At 49.3% G+C, this 22,337-nt stretch overlaps 1 protein-coding gene across 1 annotated transcript; it reads left to right on the forward strand.

Moving 5' to 3' along the window:
- Positions 1–968: 968 nt before the first annotated feature.
- Positions 969–21,505, forward strand: CDHR1 (cadherin related family member 1). Its single transcript, XM_054580490.1, has 17 exons — positions 969–1,155; positions 1,808–1,903; positions 2,830–2,975; positions 3,796–3,846; positions 5,129–5,218; positions 6,466–6,552; positions 7,883–7,999; positions 9,061–9,204; positions 10,989–11,067; positions 12,411–12,511; positions 14,224–14,427; positions 14,921–15,073; positions 17,163–17,327; positions 17,786–17,853; positions 18,410–18,638; positions 19,294–19,551; positions 20,969–21,505. Exons 1-17 carry the CDS (start codon positions 1,101–1,103, stop codon positions 21,503–21,505), a joined length of 2,580 nt encoding a protein of 859 aa, XP_054436465.1. The 5' UTR covers positions 969–1,100.
- The last annotated feature ends 832 nt before the right edge of the window (positions 21,506–22,337 follow it).

Here is a 22,337-nt window from a genome sequence, read left to right on the forward strand (position 1 = left end):
CAATAAAGATTAAATTGAAATAATAAAGCTCATTTTTCCAGCAAAAGGGCCAAGCCTGAGGGGTTTCAACAAGAGGAATTTTGATTGAGTATAAAAACTGCCAGACATTCTGAGACTACTGACTCATCTTTTCCTTGTCCTGCATCCCTAATTCTTGCTAATGCAAGGCCTGACTGGGTAAGGTCAGTGGGAGGGAGGCCAGCCTGCCACCTGGAAATTCTGTCTCCCACCTTTGTAGAGATTTGAAGGCCCTCACTTCTGCCCTTCACACATATGGACCCCATGAGTGACAAGACTAGTGATGAGACACTCTAGGATAGCTGACCTGGCCTGGGAGGCAGGGCAGGCATGGGTTGAGAGGCTAGAGAGGTGACCCTGATAACCCCCCACCATGAGCTCATCTCCAAATCACAACCTTTCCTTTTTATATCTTGATCTCATCCCACAGCCCTTGGAACCTATTTGTCCCCGGATGGGCAATGCCTTCCAACAAGCCCATCCACTTCCTTTTCTCCTCTGCTCTCATTTCTCCTCTAGGGAGGGATCCCTCTGGCTTGAGGCTGGGTTACAGTCTGGAATGCTCAGGCTCAGAGAGAGCTCGAACTCCCTGAAAGTCACAAAGAAAGTTCCTAAAAAAAGAAAATTCCAGCCTCACAGGGACTTGGAGACTCTGAGAAGTCCCAATTTCAGAGAGCCCTGCTCAGGGAACCCTTGGGGAAGACACTTGGCCCCCTCCACATTACTTCTATCTGGTACCTGGGGGCCCCTTGACTCCTGGTCCAGATTGAGCAAAGGGGGCGTGGCAGGAGAGAGGAGTGCCTCTTTCCCCCAACCCCGCCCACGCTGGAGCGGCTCCCCTCGCCTCTCCGCGCACTGTCTCTTTAGGCGGCTGCAGGAGCGCTCCAGTGGCGCAGACCCAAGCCGTGTCATCCGCTTAGCGCTCTCGCACCACCCCGCGGTCCCGCCCCGCGCCCTCTCTCTCAGCCACCACCACTGCCGCCACCCCCATTGTCACCTCTGTGCTCGTTGCCCGCCTGCATGCTCGGTGCTCTTGCGCCCGGCCGCGACTGCGTCGAGCGACGCTATCCGCCCGCGGAGACATGAGGCTCGGCCCGTGGGCCTCCCTGGCCCTGGGGCTGCTGCGCCTCTGCCTGGGTGAGTGACCGCTGGACCTCGTGGGCCTTGGCCGGGGCGAGGGGTGGGCGCCGGCTCTACGGTGGGGGACACAAAGGCATAGTGCCGGACTGTTCACGTCTGGAGAGGTACTTAGTTTGGGGGACTGCGACGTGGTGGGGGCGCGAAGAAGGAGGGCGATTCTTCCCGTTGCCTGGCTCTGCTGGTAAAGAACTTCCTGAGCACTTCCCCAGAGGCCGGTATGCTGGAGACCCCGGATTTGAGGACAGGACCCCCGCTACCCTCCGCTTCTTCAGAAGCAGGGTGGGCTGTTAGGCGGCTGCTCTGCTGGCTGCATGGGGCAGGGGAGGGCGCACCCGCGCCTGATGTGACCTTGGCCAGGGCGCTGTCCCTTTCTGGCTCGGATTGCCCATTTGCCCATTGATGAGTTTCGTTTGACCGCTGCCTGGATTCTAAGCACCCCAGATGGTCCGTGTCCCTGACAAGCCTGGGCCCACAGGAGATGGTGGGGAAGAGACCCCCGCCGAGACTCCCCAGCAGAGGCCGTGGTTGTACTAGGGCTGGAGAGGGGAATGTCAGCCTGCCCAGTATTGGGGCGAGACGCAGGACCACGCTGGTGCGAAGTTGTCCCTTCGTGTGTCTGGGTGTCCCAACTGTTCTGTTTTCTCCCTAGCCCAAGCCAACTTCGCCCCCTACTTCTTCGATAACGGCGTCGGCAGCACTAATGGAAACATTGCCCTATTCAGCCTCCGGGAGGACACTCCTGTTGGTGAGGAGCCCTGGCACCGGCCCCCATAGGTCTCCCGGAGGGGCAGCTCTCCTTCCCTTGGACATGGCATCCAACCATGAGTCAGTCCCCCCAGCCTATGAAGGCGAGGGGCGCCAGGCCGCCCTGCTCCCGATTGTGCTGGGCTGTGGCATTGGAGACCTAAGCTAGGCCCGTTGGGGGGGGACAGGAGACAGCAGGGGGCTCTAGGTGGCAGGCAAAACTGTGCAGCGTGATGGTTACTGCTGAGCTTAGCTGCCCAGTACACACTGTTGTAACCTTGAGCAAATGTACTGACTCCCAGAATCTCAGGTCTTCAGCCTTTAAAATAGCCCAAGAACACCCAGTTCCCAATGATACACAGAAAGAGGGGAAGATGGTGAAAGAAGATAGAGATTTGCACTTCTTCTCCCTCACCCTGTCTAGGCTGAGAAGCCTAAGCAAAGGGACGGTGGTGTAAAAGAGGCCACTTGCTTAGAAATCCACAAGGAACTAATCTGCACATGAGGGACAGTACTGTCCTGAGAGCCACTCCTCTGGCCTTAATGGTGCATCCCTTCCCCTCCCCCTCCTGCCCTTCTTCCCCAGAAGCCCCCACTCTTGGCTCCTGGGACAGGAGTCATTATCAGGCTAAGGCCTAGAGTTAGGCACAGATGACTAGAAGCTCCTCTGCAATCTGTATTATAGATGACAATCTGTAAAGTGGCTGATACAAACATCTCACTAACAGCTGTGAAGAATAAAGATAAAGAGTGGGAGGCAGCCAGCAAGGGTGAGGCCAGGAGCAAATGCTCAGTTCAGGGCTGTACCTTTGGCACTGAATTGTTTATTCACTGTATAAATAGTTGAATCCTTTGTTCAGAGCAACTGCCACTTCTAGGAAAATTTGAGTCCCCGATTCTATGTCTCCCCTCTGTGTTTTCTTCCAGGCTCTCATGTGTATACCCTGAATGGGACAGACCCAGAGGGAGACCCTGTCACCTACCATATCAGCTTTGACCCCGGTGCTAGAAGTGTCTTTTCCATTGACCCCAATTTTGGAAACATCACCTTGGTTCAAGAGCTAGACAGAGAGGTATGGGGAGGTGCGAGGAGTGCAGCCTGCTGGCATGTAGACAAACACCTGTGAGCTGAAAGATCCCCTCGATATTGTCCTTGGAGAGGTCCTGTAAGCCACAGAAAATTCAGAGGACAGAGCAGGGTTGGAAAGTACACTTTAGAGAGTGGGTCTGAGTTTGGTAAAACTCTACCCTTTTGCACCCTTGAACCTGCAGGTTCCAGAGCACAGGCTACCTTTCCCTTTGAGCTCCCACACCAGCTTGGCGGGCCTAGTTGTCCACATAACTGGACCTCAGCTATGGGGCTACTGCCAGATCTGGTCCGAAGGCAGACTCCACCAGCCATAGGCCAGGGTAGAGAAAAGAGTGGGTGGGTCTCAGAGACTGCAGTGAAAGTGTGACGATGTGGTCCCTACCTGGGCACCTGGGGACCTTAACACACTTCCTCACCGTGTCCTGGGGAATAATTGAGACCCCACAGACCTTTGCAAATCTGTGGAATATGGAGAGGCATAGGAGAGATAAGGGAAGAAAAAGGAAAAGGGAAAAAAAGGAATAAAACCTTCCTGGGACCTCCAGAACACTAGATCCCTCTTCATTGTAGCCAGGGAGCATTTTCTGTTGGCCCCTCTATGATCCCTCTGGGTTCATAAGAATCCCCGATGTGCAGAGACCTGAAAGAAAGCATGGCCAAAGGCAGCTTTGGGCTACCAGCCCTACTCCAGCCCTCCTCTCAGGGCTCAGTGGGGCAGGAAGAGCTCCTCCCAGCCTCGGTGGGAGGGGAGTTCTCTAGGGTATGTCACTCCTGGACACTCACTCAGTCCTTGTTCTTCACAGAGGGAGGATGAGATTGAAACTATCATCAGCATTTCTGATGGCGTGAATCTGGTGAGTGCATACCTGAGCCAGCTCCCTGGCAGCACACAGCTCCCTGGGCCTGAGCACATTTCCCTCCTCCCACCTGGTTTGGGGGTTGAGGGGGAGGGGCGTTGGGGACTCATTCGCTGGACAACTCTAGCTAAGGCCCAGCAAGACCTGCCCCAATGTGCCCACAGGAGAGGGCTGCTGCAAGTGAGGTCAGTGGAGGAGGAAGAGAATGAGAATGGAGAGAGTGAGACCCAGCAGCTGCATTTCAGATGGAGCACACCCACACTCCACAGCATCCCCTCAGATCTTCTTTCCCACCTGCCTTCTTCCACCTGGTTCTTGCCTCTGCCCTCTCAGTCACCCAAGCAAAACACCTGGGCACCCAGACCCCAGCTTCTCCCCTCCTTCATGACCTTCCCCCAGCCCTCATTAGTGCTTCCCTGATCATTGCAGGGTCTCCATGCTTGAGGACCCCAATCCCAGTCTACCTCTGAATTGGGCCGGGGCCATCCCTGTGGAATACAGGCCTGGGTACCACCCAGCTCAGAAAGCACTAACAGCTGGCCCCCACTACACTTAGGATGGAACCCAAGCTTCAGTCAGCATTCCAGGCCTCCCCATTGGGCACCTTTGGCCTCCCCCACCTTTTCTCCCACATTCACCCCACCAACCATCTAGCCATAAATCTACTTAGGTTCTCAAAACTCACTGTATTTCACTTCTCTTTGCCTTTACACGTGTTGCTCCTTCACCTCTTTCCCTCTCACCTGACAAACTGCTGCAGGGCTTAGTTCTCATTCCTCTTGAAGCCTCCCTGATGTCCACCATCACAGACTGGTTAGATGCCTCTTCCGGGGCCTGGCGATGCAGCCTTGTGCACCATGCACCCAGAGCCCAACGGGATGCAGGCCATGGTGAGCATGTTGCTCCCCAGAGTCATGCAGTGCAGGAGCCCTGCCTGCAGTGCCTGGCATGCCACTGTTGTCACCCTGAATGATATCATTATCCTTCTTTCATATGCTGATCTTTGCCTTCCCATCTCATCCCACAAAATGCATGCTATCAGACTGTGTCTTCTATCTCTAGGATGGAACACAGTGCTTGGCACCAAGTTGCTGCTTAAAAGTATTTGTTACATAAATGAATAAAAGGAAAGAAGGAGGGAGAGGGAATAAACGGAGGGAAGGAAGGAAGAAGGAGAAGGAGGATGGGCAGAGACATATACCTTGGCCATTAGGGGCCACTGTCCCTTTATCACCCGGGTCTCACTGCCCCAAGTCCTGTCCCCTTTGCTCCTTCTCAGGTGACAGAAAAAGTTGCGATCCTGGTGACTGATGCCAATGATGAGATGCCCAGGTTTATCCAGGAGCCTTACGTTGTCCAGGTTCCTGAGGTGAGCGAGAGACCACTAGAGAGGGCCCAAGCATCCCCATGCTAGACCCATGGCCTGCCTTCTGGGGCTGCCCTGGGGCCAGGCCAAGGGGACCAGGCATTGGCGTGCAGAGCACCTCTCCATCACTCACTGCCCTAGGGGGAGCTCGCCTTCCTGTTCTCCCCTCCTCCATTGCTATCCCCTCACATGTTTATTTTTCTTCCAAAGGGATGTTCATTTACCATTTTTCCACATCATAACATACATTTATTGTGGAAATGTGAAATATACAGAAAAGTAGAAAAAGAAAAGTGTTTCAAGATCACTCAAACCCCCAAGGTTGAAACAGCACTGTTAAATTTTGATGTATTTCTTTCTAGTCATTTTTGTGATGGTTGGATTCATTTTCTGTTTGTTTTACATAGTTGGGACTACACTAAATATGATTTCTGTATACATTTTTTTCATTAATTTGTAAGCATTCCTCCTATAAATTTTAGAGTTTGCATAATTATTTTAATAGCTTTTGTTAAGTGAACATTCCATCATTTATGAAACTGTTCTCTTATGTTTGGATATTTAAGACTGTTTAAATTTTTGCTGTCTTAAGAGACATTAAATTCTGAACATAAAAGTTCCCATTCTCTAAGTAGAATTATTTCCTTAAGATACAATCCAAGATTTAAAATTACTAGGTCGAAAGTGTGAATGGCTCTGAGGTGTTATTCCTTCTCCAGAACAACACTGTTGTGTTCTTTCCTCCAGGATGTGGGGGAGGGTTGGTCTCCCCGTCCCACCGTCCCTGCCCCCCGCCCCCCCCCACACACCGCCAACACTGGGGATTTTCAAATATTTAAATGTTTGTTAATTCAGTAAGAAAAAGATATTTCATTCTGCTTCTAAATTGTATGTCTTTGATTCCTGGTGATGCTGAATATGTTCATGTTAGTGAACACTTTTCTCAGCTCATATTTAAACAGTTTATCTATTCCAAGTCTTGGTTTTTCTCACTCTTTGAGGTCATCCTCAGGGGAGAATGTCTGTTTGTTCCTCCCTTTCTCTTCTTTCCTACACTCACTCTGATGTGTCTTCTCTGTCACTGTCCTTCCCGCTGTGGGGGGATCCCTGGGTTAATCACTACCTTTTCACCTTTTCTTACCCCTTCACTCCCCTAACTATACTTTTCCATGACCCTCCATACCCCCAGTTCCTTGAGCATTCATTCTGTCAGTGCCTCAGGACTGACCCCTGTGGCTATGACCCCTCAGGACACACCTGCTGGGAGCAGTATCTTTAAGGTTCATGCCGTGGACAAGGACACAGGGTCTGGAGGGAGTGTCACCTACTTCCTACAGGTAAGGCAGTACACACAAGATGTAACCAGAGGCATGGGCTAGAGGGGACACTTAGCGGACTCTGCCTCCATCAACAAGGCCCTTAGGTCGGTGCCTCTCTTCTTCCCAGAGATTGTCTGGGGAGAAGAGAGGCAGAGATGCCACATCAGATCCCAAGGAGCTCTTAGTAAAGGCAGGGGTAAGACAGATAGGTGAGGACATGAGAGAGGCCTGGGTAGAAACTGTCTTTTCCTGACTGGTTTACCCTGCCTCCCTCTGGGTTGGTCTGCTCCTTCTCCCCAGATCTCCAGGACCCTCAGCTCTCTACCCCCAAACCCTTCTCCATGAGGAGGCCTGGGCACTTTGCGCCCACATAGTATGGAATAAAGCTGTCTGTGCCTAGAATTGTCTGTAGGAAAAAGGACAAAAGGAGCAGCTCTTGGGAGCAGAGCTATGACTCCCCCACCCCATCTCTGTCCCCCACCCCATCTCTGTGGGATGTATGCATCCCACTCTGTCAAAGGCAAGACCCCTCGTTGAACCTCCTCTATCTCCCTAGGCTCCCCAGGAACCGTCTGCCCTTCTTAACATGGTGCTGTTTCTAGAACATTTTCTCTTCTCTCCACATTTACTCACTTGCTCTTACAGTTTTCAAGGCAGTACAGCTTGGAGGTTAAAAATGCAGGTTGTACAGAAATCTCTTGGGCTCTACAGGTACGAGAGAAATCTAACCACCTCCCACTCATGGAGCCTTCAAACATAATCTAACTCTCCCAGCTCAGTTCTCTTGTGTGTCAAATGGAGAAGATAAAAAGCACATCCTCACCAGATTGCTATGAGGGTTAAACCCATATAAAGCTCCAATTACAGCCTCTGACACACAGTGACACTTTTGTTGGTTGTGGATCATCTCCTGTTCCCACTCCCTGAACCCCCACTTCAGATGCTGCCTAAGACTGGCCCGCAGTCACTTACTGGCAGGGGGGTGAAGATCCCACCCCTTCTAGGTTAGAGAATTATGCTGACATCTCTACCTGCTGGAAACTGCAGGTCAGAGTTTAGCCCAAAGCTGGACACAACTGTCTTCTAGATAAGCAGAGAGGAGAGCTAAGGCCCTGTGGAAGGGAGCTTCTTGGTTTTGACAGAGGGAGTGGGAGGGGAAAACCAGAGCCCTAACAAGGGAGATCTTGAAGGCCAGAAAGGCTGAGTGCCCTGAAATTTGAACTTCAGTGCCAAGGCCAGAGTTCCTGTGACCAAGGACAGTGAGGATCCCTTTTCTGTAAGCAGAATAGTCATTCTGGAGTTGGCCTGGGTCCCTCCCCAAGGCCAAGCTTGCCCCTCACTCTTACAGAATATGCAGTCCAGCAAATTTGCCATGGACCACCACAGTGGTGTGCTTCGCCTCCGGTCTGGGACCACCCTGGACTATGAGAAGGCCCGGGCCCATTTCATCACTGTGGTTGCCAAGGTAATAAGAAGGGATGGGGAGCACCCAGTCTTTCCTCAGCCTTTGTCAGAGGAAGCTGCCCTTGGATGGGAACAGTTAGATTCTACACTGGAGTGGAGGCAGTTTGGAGAGCAGATGATCGGGATGAGGTAGGTAGGTGTAGGGTGCAGCTGCAATCTCTGTTAAGTGAACCCTGCCCAGACATGAACATATTTTCCAGGGTCACTGGTGACTCTGGGCTGCTAAAGTCATGTTCCCTTCTAGGGACTGACTGGCCAGGTCCACTCTGTAGGACCAGGTGGCCATGGTCTAGAGACTCATGTCCCAGAACATCCTCCACAACGTAGCCTCTGCACACCGCCCAGGCTCGTTCTCCCCACCTCTGTCTCTTTGTGTGACCAGTTACCCTCTCTGAGCCACAGTTTCCTCATCAGCCCTCCCCCGAGACTTAACTAAGTTCCTCATATTTCTAAAGTGTGTAGTGTGGGACCTGCAACTCCGTAAGTGTTAAGCCAGAGTGGCTGCTGCTCCTGCTGAGGGAAAAAAATCCCACCTATTAGGCCCAGCATTTAATTTTCCAGGAATGCCCTTGCTGGTTACATGCTGGCTACAGGCCATATGGTCCAGGCTGTGCAAGGGGACTCAAGCTGGCCAAACCTGCAGTTATTCTATGAGGGCTGGGCTCAGTGACTGCTCCATTCTACATGCTGCGCACAGCCAAGTCATACTCTAGTAAGTCCTCAGCAGGTGTTGAGGTTTGGTTCCTGGCTGGGAGGGGAATTGGCTTGGACCCCCCTCCTCAAACACTTGTCCAGCATGATTTCCCTGGGCAATGAACTAACCCTATTTCCAAAAGAACATTTCTGAGTCTCTATCGCATGCAAGACACTGACTAAAGACATTTATGCATCGTCTCATTTCATGTTCCAACACTCCTATGAGGGGAGAATTATCTCAGGTGACAGAGGAGCAAATAGAACTCAGAGAGAGCAGCTGCTTCATGAAAGTGACAGGAGCCAGATTTCACTGAAGTTTGTTCAACTTCAGAGCCCAACCTCCCTTTACTCCCTGATTCTTCCCAGGATGGCGGAGGGAGGCTGCAAGGAGCTGACGTGGTGTTCTCGGCCACCACCACAGTCACAGTCAATGTGGAGGACGTGCAGGACATGGCTCCTGTCTTTGTGGGTACACCCTACTATGGCTATGTATACGAGGACACCATTCTGGTAGGTGACTTGCCCCTCAGCCCAGTGTCCTCTCCTGGCACTTCCTGTCCTGTCCTTCAAGCTGCCTCGGGATCCCCCTGCTGGGCATGGCTGAACTCAGCCCTGGGCCACCCTCCCCACACAGAGGCTGGCTGGTGACTCACTCAAGCTCAGGTCAACAGGTCTTTTAGCCTCTGAAATCATGAAGGGGAGGAAGTAAGTGCTCATATACGGGGTGCCAAGGATGTGCCGGCCATTTCTCCCCTCATTCAAACTCAACCCAGACCAACTGCAAAGGTCATCCCTTCAGGAGGACTGAGACGAGAAGTTGGAAGGTAGTTGAGAGCCTTGGTTTAGGTGGGGCCTTTTCTACACCTATACAGGAGATGAGGTGCCTCTGTGCCTCCCCAGCCCCTATAGCCTGGAGACCCTCAGAGCTGCAGTTTGCTTCTGTAATTTGCTGCTGAACCACCATAACCCTTGCTGGATATCACAGAGAGGCCCAGCTCAAAGGTCGACCTCAGCTGTCTCCCCTCAGTGCAGCCTCTGCTCCCAGTGCTTGGGTCACTGCCCTTGTCTTTTAGCCTCTCCGGTAAGGACCCAGCCTAGCACCTAAGGGTCAGCTGCCCCTCTAACCATGAGCTTTCACCATTCTCCACCCACTTCTGCCCATCTCACCACTCTGTCTTCATCCCTCTGCCTGACATGTGCCCATGACCTGATGACCCTTGCCCTTCTCAGTTCAGCCCTGGCACCGCTTCCCTTGATATCCTTCATTGCGATGGGAGATTCCCCCTCTCTGTTCCCACACTATGTACAACCCCCCATGAGCATACCTGTCTGCCCCTCCTTGGTATGCACCCATAGGATCCCCCAGCCAGACCATGAGCTCCCTGTGAGGAAAGTCATGGCTGGAGCTAGACTTCACAGGGCTCAAGAACTCTGTAGAATTGAATTGTTTTCTCAATTTTCACTTCCCCAGTTTTTAATTATTCTTGACTCTGTATGACAATGAAAAGCATTTACTGAGGACCATTCACTTGCTGGGCCCAAACTAAATACCATCTTTCCAGGAGCTGGCAGCCAAGTGGTGTAGATAGCAGAGAGAGAGAGAGAAATGCCGGCTTCCCTGGGAGGGTTATGGGATTTAGCTCCTCTGTCCTGCTGAGGAGCTAAATCTGGAGAGAGTTGCTGAGGGGAGAGGAAGTAGTGCTCAATCAGCCCAGAAGCAGCCGAGAGTATGAACAGACCAGGGCGAAGGGCCTGAGGAAGGAGTTTAGAAGGAGGTGGCAGGCCAAGGTCAAGCAAGACTCGTCTAATTGTGGCACCTCTGTCCAAATCCTTCAAACAACACTCCAGGGCCATCCCAATTCCTATACACTGCATTGGATGCCCTCTGTGCTGGTTCTTCTCCTGTCAGTGTCTTGCCTCTCCTGTACACCTCTGAGAGCAAAAAATGGGTGAGGCAGAGGACGTGAGGCTGGCGTCAGAGAGAGTAGAGCTGAGGGCTGAGTCTAATGTGTGGGGAAAGACATAAAATTAGAGGTGTGTGGCCTAAGAGTCCATGGGCAGTTTACATGCCTACCCTTGCACATGAGGAAGCAGTGGGTCTCAGGCTGACTCTCCAGCCCTAGTAGGCTAGTAGGTTCTTCAAGTTCCTGAAGAGAAGGGGTGGGGCCACACAGAGACCTGCCTCTTTTCTTGGGTGGGAGCAGCATCTCCCCTCCACGACGGGGCTGTGTCTGGGTAGGGAAGAACCCTAGCATCACACGTGAGCCTCAAGCAGCTGCTCCTATGCTCCCTAGGGCTCGGAGGTACTGACAGTGGTCGCCATGGATGGAGATCGGGGCAAACCCAACCGCATTCTCTATAGCCTCCTGAATGGTGAGTCTGGGGCACCTTTGTGGATAGGCCATCCCTGGATAGCAGCTCTGATTCCCTGGACAACCAGAGCAAGGTTCCCCAACCTCTTTGAGTCTCAGTTCATTGTATTTTGGGCCAGAAACACAGAATATATGGAGAGGAAAAGCTGGGTCCCTCCAGTAAGAGCCAAGTCTCCATGGGCACGTCCTCTGTTCCCAGCTTATCATTAGGTCCAGTCACAAGGAGAGACACACTGAGTGGGCAGATTCATGTTTCCTTTGCTCTGGGCATATGCTCATCAACAAGAATGGCAACATTTCTTACACTCTTTAAATTTCTATGTTTTTTCCTAATTCTTTTAAAATTTTTGTCTCAGAATGCCTACTTAAATTAGTTAATAAAATACAATGATGATATGATACTTCCTTAATACTAGTCCTATATATGAATGAGAAAACTGAAGCTCAGAGAAGATTAGTATGCATTCCAAGTTCCCACTGGGTTTGAACCTAAATCTGCTGGCTCAAAGTCCATACTTTTTACACAACTGGGCAGCAACTGGGTAGGTGAGGCCAGCCCTGGGATGGCCTAGCCCTCAGTAGCGGGTCCCTACGGGGCTAGGCCCCTCAGTAAGGCCCTAACACCTACTGCCTGTTCCCACCATCCATATGTCTACATGCTCTCACCCAGGCACTATTCCCTCCTCCAACCCTGCCCCTAGGATGTGCCAGGTGCACACTACCCTTCCAGCAGCTCATGCATGGATGAACATGACCACCATCACACAGAGGCTCCTTTTCCCAGGCACGCGGGCCCTTGACTGCCTTTCCTCCCCTCCACCACTTCAGACCTTTACAAATTGCCAGGTACCCATGACCTCCTTTCCTCTCCTCCCTTTTTGACTGTTTGTCTTCCTCTTCTCCTTCTCCTCCAGTCTCTTTTCTTTCACTCTCTCCTCTTTTTTGCCCTCCCTCCCTTCTCTTCTCACCTTTACTCTCCTCTTTTCTAACCTCTTTCCCTCTGTTTCTCTTCCATTCTCCCTTTCTCTTTCCATCATGCATGCACGCACACACACACACATACTACACATAAGAGAAGCAAAGTACTATGGAACCTGGGAGCCAGGTGGAAGTGAGTTCAAGTCCCAGCTCTGCACTTACTGTGTAACCATGGTCAGAGTTACTTAGTCCCTCTGAGACCCAGTTTCCTCATTTCAAGACACAAATGACAGAATGACATTCTATAGAGGAGACTTCAACGAGGTAATGTATGAGGAGCATGTATGGTTATTGTACCTAACATGACTCCCCTGTGACCTTCTGTGCCACTAGTCAGGACTACAGTGTACATCTCTCCACTGATAGGGAGTGATGGAGCATTTGAAATTAATGAGACTTCTGGAGCCATCATGGTCACACAGAGCCCTGCCCAGCTCCGGAGAGAGGTGTATGAGATGCATGTACAGGTAACTTCCCTCTATCTTGGCCTTCCCTGACCTCTGGCCCTGGGAAATACCAAAGGCAATGAGACCAGCCTGGCATTTGAGCACACTGGTCCCGACTCGGATTTGGAGGAAAATGGATGAGAAACAGGGAGGCAGAGCCATCCACCAAGGTGATAGATGAAGAGGGCCCAGGGACATGAGGGAGGTGAAATGGCAGAAATGGACAAAAGACAAAATATGAAGGAGAGAGAGAGACTACAGAGAACATGGCAATTGACTGACTGTGAGGGATGGGGAAGAAGAGAGGAATGGACGAGCATGGTGGTACTGTGTCATCAGGAACAGAGAGGAGGCAAATGGACTAAGGCAGGCATGATGAATTTTGTTGCTTCAGGGACAGTAAAGTTGAAGTAAAGTTGAAACCCTGGATATGTAGGTTTAGAATTTAGGGGAGAGAGTACAAACATATAGGTAGCTAAAAAAGGCTAGGTGGGAATGAGGTCAGCCAGAGGATGGCTGTGAGGAGAGAAGAGCCATGGACCAAGGTCACAGCTCAGGGGGCACCTGAGACATAAAGGGAGGAGTAGGGAGGAACCAGCACAGGAGACACCAGAGAGGCCGAGGGGAACCTGCAGAGAGCAGCCCCATTAGCCGAGTGAAAAAATGGCAGTGCCACATGCAGCATGGGCAGAAGCAGAGTGGGAAGTTAGAAACGGAGAAGTGTAAGCTTCTGAGAAAGGAGAGTTAGGATGCAGCTAGGGTGTGACAGAGCAGGTACCAGGGAGGAAAATTTTAAGATACATAAGACCAGATGTGCTTATAGAACAAGGGGAAGGAGGTCCCTGGAGGGGCTCATATGATGTTTGCAGATGGATCATGAGGTGCTTAGGACCCTTGACCCTGGCTTTGCAGCCTGTATAAGTTATCCATTGTGTGTCTCCAGACCTCCCCTCCTTGCCACCTTTCCTTGCCAAAGAGACACAAGGACAGAGCATGGCAGAGCTAGGATTTGAACCCATGTCTGGAAACAAAGAGGGAGTAGTGCAGTGAGGTAAAAAGAACAGTAACTAAGGAATAAGACTCACCTGCTACTCACTAGCTGTGACTCCAGGTGACTGCCTCACTCCTCCGTACCTTATCTGGTAAATGGGATTAGTAATAGCACCGTATTAGTTTTCTAGGGATGTTGTAATATATTATCACAAACTTAGTGGCCTTAAAAAGTGTATGCTTGTATCTTGCAGGGTCAGTGGGTCAGGAGTCCAGGCTCAGCTTAGCTGAGTCCTCAATTTCAAAGTCTCTCATGTGGCTGCCATTCAATCGTCAGCCTGGACTGCATTCTCACTGAAAGCTCAACTGAGGAAGGATCACCTTCAGAGCTCACATGGTTGTTGGCAGGATTTTGTTCCTTGAAGGCTGATTGACTCAGAGCCTCAGTTCTTGCTGGCTGTTGGCTAGAGGTCACCATTAGTTCCTGGAAACATGGTGCTTGCTTCATCAAAGCCAGCAAGAGAGTTTGCTAGAAGACAGTAGTTATAATCTTTTGTAATATAATCACTAAGTGTGATCCCATCACGCCTTTGGCATATTCTCTCTGTTAAAAGCAAGTTGCTAGGCCAGGCCACACTCAAGGAGAGGGGATGACTCAAGAATGAATACCAGGAGGTGGGGATCATTGGAGCCATCTTGGACTCAGCCTGTCACACAACCATAGTCACCTATCCCCATCTTAGGTGACTGAGGTCAGCTCTGCAGGGAGCCCAGCTGCCCAGGCCATGGTCCCTGTCACCATCACAATCGTGGACCTCAACAACCATCCACCTACATTCTATGGAGAGAGTGGACCCCAGAACAGATTCGAGCTGTCCATGTATGAGCACCCACCCCAGGGGGAGATCCTGCGGGGCCTCAAGATCACTGTCAATGACTCAGACCAGGTATGTGGCTCTGCTCTCCACCTGTCTTCCTGGAAATCCAATGGGGACAAAGTCCCACAGCTGAGGCTGCATCGGCCTTCACTGCTCAGGTCATAGGGGCCTGGCAGGTCACAGAATGAATGAAACAAGGTGTAATCCAGAGAGAGAAGCGGGAGAGTGTCTAATCAAAGACTGCTTGAACTAAAGACATTCACAATTAATTTAAAAGTAAATGTCAATCAAACAAAAGCACCTCTGCATCTGACCCTCCAGACAGGCATTTGTGAGTGTGTCATTCTGCCTCCTATGCCCAGTACAGGGCTAGGTCTATGTGTTTATTCTCTTGCATAATCCTCATAGTCTATTTTATGTTCTGCTCGCTGACTGCCTCACCTACAAAAAGAACTAAATACTTACCTTCCAAGGCTAAGGGCACTTGAAGGCTTAACACTACTATATATGAGCTTCTATTCTCATTTATCTTCCTTATTTCCTCTCTCCAAACTTTGCACAGGGAGCCAATGCTAAATTTAACCTGCGCCTGGTGGGACCTGGGGGCATCTTCCGAGTGGTCCCACAGACAGTCCTGAATGAGGCCCAAGTCACAATCATCGTGGAGAATTCAGCTGCCATTGACTTTGAAAAGTTCAAAGTGTTAACGTTCAAGGTATGTGACACCTTGCACTTGCCTGAATGGGGGAGGGCGTCCCAGGAGCTCACATCAGCACCTGGATTTATTCCTGAGGGAGTGAGTCCCTTGTCACCACTGCCCCTCCTAGTCCTTCTTTCTTTCTCTAAGTCCCTCTGCCCCTGCTGCTAATTTGGGGAGCAAGAGAGGAGGAAGAAGAGTAACACAGGAGCCCTCTCACTGCCCCCACAGCCTCCACGAGCTCCAGCTTTCAAACTACAGCTATCCCCAGGACTTCAAGGAGGGCTCAAAGGGAAACTACCATGTAATGTGCCATGTTAATAGGTGCAGAAAGGAAAACTATTTCTCAAGATAAATGTTTTTCTCATATACATTTGACATCTGTCATCTATGCTGATAAAAACTTTAGAAAGTAAAAAGAAAGGACTCCTTTGTATTTATAATTATTTAAAATTATAAACATATAAACAATGTCTAGTAACAAACATATAAATAGTATATAAATAAAAAGGAAAAACACTTTGTTATTATTTACATTTTTTAATTTAATTGTTATTCTTTCCATTACATTAGTTCCCTTATACCCCCCTTCCTCTAAATTGCTATAATTATACATCATACACACATAGCCAGCATCATTCTTATATTTTTTTAAAGACATGCTTTTTCTTTTACAGATTTTATTTACGTATTTTTAGACAGAGGGGAAGGGAGGGATAAAGAGAAGGAGAGATGCATCAATGTGTGGTTGCCGCTCTCACACCACCATGGGGGTCCTGGCCTGCAACCCAGACATGTATCCTGACAGAGTATCAAACCAGTGACCCTTTGGTTTGCAGGCCAGTGCTCAATCCACTGACTGAGACACACCAGCCAGGGCTTGTTTTTAAGAGTTAAATTTTAAAAGCATTCTATGAAGTCAGATACAAAACAGGGATGCCTGCTATAACCGGGATGCCTGCTATAACCACTATTATTTAATGCTCTTCCTGGAATAACATTATCCCTGGATAAAGAAAGGAAATAAGAGGTATAAATATTAGAAAGGAAAAGATGAGTTCATCATTATTTTTAGGTGAAGGGATTGTTTGCTTAGAAAAGGCTAAGAGAAATGGAAAAACTGTTAGAAACATAGAAATGTTGTTAACATGATTGGTTACAAAGTTAATACACAAAATGTTATTGTTTTCCTCATACAAAAAATAGCAATGGGAACAACAGAATAAAAGATTTTTTTACAATAACAACTCAGAAAAAATTGTAGGAATAACTATATCAAGAAATAGATAATACAAAGATGCAAGGAAAATAAGACCAGCAACAGTGAAAGGAAAAGAAACCAACAGAGACAAGAGGGAAGGGTGGGGGCGGGGAAAAGGAAGGGAAGGGGAAAGTCAAGGAACATATAGCAAGGACTCATGGACAAAACCAAAGTGGGGAAGGATTGAGGGAGGAAGAGGAGGGAGGGGAGCAGGGGAAAGTGGTGGGGGGAAGGCAGAGGCAAATGTATTTGAAAAAATAAATTAATTAATTAAAAAAAAAGAAATAGACAAGATCTAAATGACCAAAAAAAATGCAAAAATTTAACAAAGGGATATAAAGAAGGAAAACCTGTTAAAAATGCAAATTCTCATTAATAAAGAATCCAATGCTGCCTCAGTTAAGTCTTACCTAAAATTTTCTTCACAGAGATGGTGAGGGGACTTGACATAATTATATTGGTTTTTATCTGGAGAAATAAACCTATAATAATAGTTAGTAAAATTCAAAAAAAAAATAAAATCAGTCAGAAACTTGCTCTAAAAATACTAAACTATATCATAAAACACAATAAATTTTAAAACTGGAACTGAAAAGGAATATGCAAATCAGTGGAACAAAAGAAATTGGCCAAAATACAGGTGGAAACTATGAGAAAGCTGGCATTGCAAGTTGGTGGGGGAAATGATGTAATGCTTTGCAGGTGGCCCCTGCAAGTAGTGGCAGGAATAGCAGCTCAGATTAGGAACTGAGCCAGGGTCCAGGAAACTGAAGTGAGTCTTGGGCCAAGACTGAGACAGGAAGTGATTGCCACCCAGACAAGTCCTTGTTTTCCTTTCTTCTTCAGCTCCTGGCCATTGAAGTGAACACCCCAGAGAAGTTCAGCTCCACAGCAGATGTAGTGATCCAGCTCCTGGACACCAACGACAATGTCCCTGAGTTCACCTCTCACTACTATATTGCCAAGATCCCCGAGAATGCATCAGGGGGCACCAACGTGGTGGCTGTCACAGTGGGTTGGGGACTGGCCCAGGGACTGAGGGTTGGGTTTGGAGCCCCACCAAAGGGGACTTTATAAAGTCAGACAAACCTGGGTTCGTTCCAGCTTGAATTGCCCATGTTCATTAGCTTGTGTTTGGACAAGTTACCTGCCCTAAAGGAGCCTCTATTTTTTCTTTATGATGGAGACAATAGCACCTAAAAGGACTATCAGGGGGACTTCAAGCTCAGGGCACAGGACTCACCTCCTTTTCCAAAGGGTACAGATCTATATCTTTCTGTACTTCTATTACTTGAGATTTCCTGGGCAGAAAACTAGGGCTCCAGGACAAGCCTCCAGATCAGTTTCTACCAGAGTTGGGTAAACCCCAAAATCCCTTGTTTTGCCATTGAAAACAGCCCTCTGACACATGAGCTGCCAGTGTGCCCCAACAAAGAGGCTGGTGGCACTGGGAGCTTTCTCTTTTTTAGGCTGTGGATCCAGACACAGGACCCTGGGGTGAAGTCAAATACTCCATCTATGGGTCTGGGGCAGACCTGTAAGTAGATTCAATCCCAGACAGGACCTTGGGCAGAACTTGGGAGGCTGTGGGTGCATGGGATCTGTGCCAAAGTCGGGAGGAACCTAAAGAGGACAAGACCTGGGTCACGAAAGATAGCATGGGACAAGAGTGGAAGGAAGCAGTGGAGAGCCTGAGGCAGAGGTACTGGGGACACACTCAGTGAGGTGCTGGGATCTGAGAGAGAAAGGGTCATCCAGATGGCCTAGAGCTAGGTCCCATGACCTTAGGAGCCAGGCAAGCAGTGCTGGGCCATGGAGGGGCAGACCATGGGAGGAGAGGGAAGGTCTGTGACTCAGGTCCTTAAGTTCAATGTTGATGGATGTGTGGGTAGTTGGGTAGAGATGCTTCCCTCAGTCAGACTGCAGTGATGAGGAAAGGGGCATCTGGAATACCTGAGAGGAGCTGCATAATGGATTATTGCCACTTCCTGGAGGCAGCTCATTACTGTAGGCATATGTGTCCATGTGTGTGCACACATGTGCATGTGCATGTCCTTGTGCACACCCCTGCCTGTACTGTCTGTGCCTGGCAGCTTCCTGATTCACCCATCCACTGGGATCATCTGCACCCAGCCCTGGGCCAACCTGGATGCCGAGGCCATTGCCAGGTACAACTTCTATGTGAAGGCGGAGGACATGGAGGGCAGGTACAGCCTGGCGGAGGTGTTCGTCACTCTGCTGGATGTCAATGACCACTACCCCCAGTTTGGAAAGAGCATACAGGAGAAGACTATGGTGTTGGGGACCCCATTGAAAATTGAGGTAAGTTTCAGCGAAACTCCCCTAATAACCTTGTTCTAGCAGCTACAAGAGACATTGAGCATAAGAATTTATTTTAAAATAAGACATATTGGATTCTCACTCTGGACAAGGATTTTTAAGATACTTTATATAGCCCCATCACTACCTCAATCCAGAAATAACATCTGAAAAGGAAGTACAATTGCCACTTTACAAAACAAAAGATAGAGTCTCAGATAAGGTAAGTGTTGGTTTACATTCGTTCACATAGCAGGTCTGCCTGCTTTCTAAGCAATGCCTTTCCCACTGCTCTACACTGTCTTCCCAATGTGAAAGAGTAGGGACTCTGAAACCCAACAGACTTGACTTTCAGCTCCTCTCCCTCTACTGGTCTATCCTTTGACAAGTCACTCAGTATCCAAGCTTTTGTTTCTCAACAATACCTACTGCTTGGGTTGTTCTGAGAATGGAATGACCTAATACATGTGGAGGGCCTGGCATGGACACTGGCTAATAGTAGGGCACCCATTCAATTTCTGTCCCAACTCCTGTCCATTCAATAAGATCAGGACTTTTCCTAATCAACCCAACAAGACCCATATGACATCCTGGTTTAGCCAAAGTACACAAGTACTGTCCTAGAAGCCCAGCCATGTCCATCCTTCCCTGTGCACAGGCCACAGACCAGGATGCAGAGGAGCCCAACAACCTGGTGGACTATTCCATCACCCACGCAGAGCCAGCCAATGTGTTCGACATCGATGCACGCACAGGGGAGATCCGGCTCAAGAACTCCATCCAGTCTTTGGATGCCCTGAATAATGTCACGCACAACAGAGACTACACGTGGTCCCTGGAGGTGCAGGCCAAGGACCGTGGCTCCCCATCCTTCAGCACCACGGCCTTACTCAAGATTGAAGTTATAGGCACTGAGGTGGGTATGGGTATGATGCCCAGGTGGGGAGGAGGGTCAGCTCAAGCCTCACTGCACCATGACTGGAGGGAGAGACCATCTCCAGCCTTCATCCAAAAGACACTTGATGCTAAAACAGGCTCCCATGCCATCACATGCACATGCTAACACAGGCTCCGTGCCATCACATGCACAGGCTAACACAGGCTCCCATGCCATCACATGCACATGCTAACACAGGCTCCCATGCCATCATATGCACATACTAACAAAGGCTCCTGTGCCATTACATGCACATGCTAACAGAGGCTCCTGTGCAATGCACAGGCTTTGGAATTAGGTTGAAATCCTAATTTCAGTACTCTTTAGTGGTGTGACGTCGGACTTTACCAAGATCTTCTTCCTTTTATGTAAAATGGGAATAATAATGCCTTCTTGTCATGGTATTGAAAGACAGAAGTGAAATCATTATATGAGGGGAGGCCCCCTCAAAAAAACATAAGTACCTTTGGAGGGCTGGCCGCTTGTAGTACAGGCTTCCCCTGCTAGGAGAGTATTCTAAGAACCCATCTGTATCAGCATACTAGCTGGCATTGTTGTGAGAAGCTGCTTTCGGCTTCAGTGAATTTTTTTTTGGAGACTCTTTCAGTGCATTTGCCTATTTAATAATGGGCGATTTTCAAGTGCACCTGCCCACACCATGCTGAGTGAAAAGCAGTTTTTGACCAAAAATGTCATGAGCCCCATTCCTCACCCTCCCTATTCACCCAATCTTGCCCTGAGTGACTTTTATTTTGTTTCCCTGATTGAAAAAAGTCCTCAAAAGGAAATGTTTTGCCAGTGTGGAAGAGGTGAAGCAAAAAATGGCAGAAGCGCTAATAGACATCAAAATCAATGAGTTCAAACACTGTTTTGAGCAGTGCAAAAAAGTCTCGATAGGTGTATTGCATCAAATGGAGAGTGTCCTGAAGGTGACTGAAGTTTAAGCATGTAAGAATAAATATACAATTTTTGATAAGTAAATTCTGGGGTTTTTTGTGTCCCTCTTCATACATAGTTCTCACCTCAGTGTCAGGAAGAAAGTCATTATTTTAGGGGTTCCTGTTAGATTTGAGAAGATGTGGACCCCATAATCAAAGGTAAATGATATCCTACCTTCTGGAGGGCAGAGTCCAGCTAACAAGGCAGTCTTAGTCCAAAAGATGGTGTTTGCATCATGCTTTCTCTGTATACATTTTTTCTGGTAAGTTGCATGCCTTGTATTTTTTTATCTGAGTGCATTTTTCTGGGGTGAATCCCATAGTACGTATCAGATTCTCAGGAATGCCTGATGCCAGGAAGTTTAAAAACCATCAGGCTAAAGGGAGCTCATGATCCCTGCTCTGTCCTCCAGGGACCAGGCAGGACAGCTGACTACAAGGGTGGCTCTTTCTTTCAGATGCTGTCCCAAAGCCCCATGGACGCCTTCCTGATGCAGACAAAAGACAACCCCATGAAGGCTGTGGGTGTGCTGGCAGGCATCATGGCCATTATAGTGGCCATAACTGTCCTCATTTCCACTGCCACCTTCTGGCGCAACAAGAAGTCCAACAAGGTTTTGCCAGTGCGGCGCATGCTCCGCCAGCGGCCCAACCCTGCACCCCATGCTGTCCACATCAAGTGGCTCAAGTTCAACAAGACCAAGGCTGCTGCTAAGTTTGTGCTCAGAGAGGATCCTTCCAATGAGAACTGCAACAACAGCCTAGGAAGTCCCCCAGTCCCCAGAGCCCCAGCTCCCCCTCCTCCACCTAGAATGGCGCCCAGCATGGGTGTAGCCCCCTGGACTGTGCCTACAGTCTCTGGCTCACTCACCCCTTCACAACCTCAGCAGTCACCCAAAACCAAAGCCTTGGAAAGCCCTATCCAGTCAATTCTGGTCTCTGAGCTCAGGCAAAAGTTTGAGAAGAAGAGTATAGTTAACAAGGCTTACTTCTAGAGCATAGCCCATGACCTATCTCTTCCCCACCCTCTATGCTCCTTAGGTTCACTTCTGTTTCGTACAATAATCTAACCCCAATATTCAGGGCTCTGGACGGCACCTTGGGCAAGGGATGTTTCTGGTTCTGGATGCAATTGGCAAATACTTCCCCATTTCCCAGATCCTTGACACAGCTATGATGTTCTCCATTCTACAGAGGCTGGGAATTGACAAGGAGTCAGCTCTAAGTGTCCTACTCACCAGCCCCATACCTCAGAATCCCTCATGTTCTCCCAGGGCCTTAGCATCATTAATCGAGGAGCAGGGCCCTGGCCACATGTGACAAGGCCTTCTAGAACCTGGATTCCGAAGCCTCCAGCTAAGAGCAGGAGCAGACAAAGGAGATTCAGTGCTGGCTAAGGTTGGAGGTCAGCAACCTCTGCAGGCTGAGGGAGAGAAAACGCGGCAGGAAAGAGAAGAGGTACACTGAAAACATGCTGATTGTAGGACTCTGCCTGAGTGCCCCTGAGAAAATGCAGATGGTGTTCAGACAGGGACTGTGGGTCCCTGCTATGCTTACAGGGGACCAGGGACACAGAGGTGTAAGACTGGCCTTGCAAGAGTGAGGATAGATGCCCCAGCCAGGGATACCCTGGGCCCAGAAATGTTCAAGCTGCAGCCACTGTGCTGGTCCTAGTAACCTCAGGAACAGCTTCAAGTCCCCTCTCTAAGGAGCTGCCCTACCACAAGTCCATGAAGAGACAGTGCAGGAAAAAGATGGATATTAGGGCTGAAATCTGGGGAGACCTCTGTGTTTATCCGGTTCTTGTGCTTACATGGTATAACCTTG

The sequence above is a fragment of the Pteronotus mesoamericanus genome, unplaced genomic scaffold (assembly GCF_021234165.1).
Source record: "Pteronotus mesoamericanus isolate MK-2021 breed Mesoamerican mustached bat unplaced genomic scaffold, CSHL_Meso_final contig_59, whole genome shotgun sequence".
Classification (NCBI taxonomy): domain Eukaryota; kingdom Metazoa; phylum Chordata; class Mammalia; order Chiroptera; family Mormoopidae; genus Pteronotus; species Pteronotus mesoamericanus.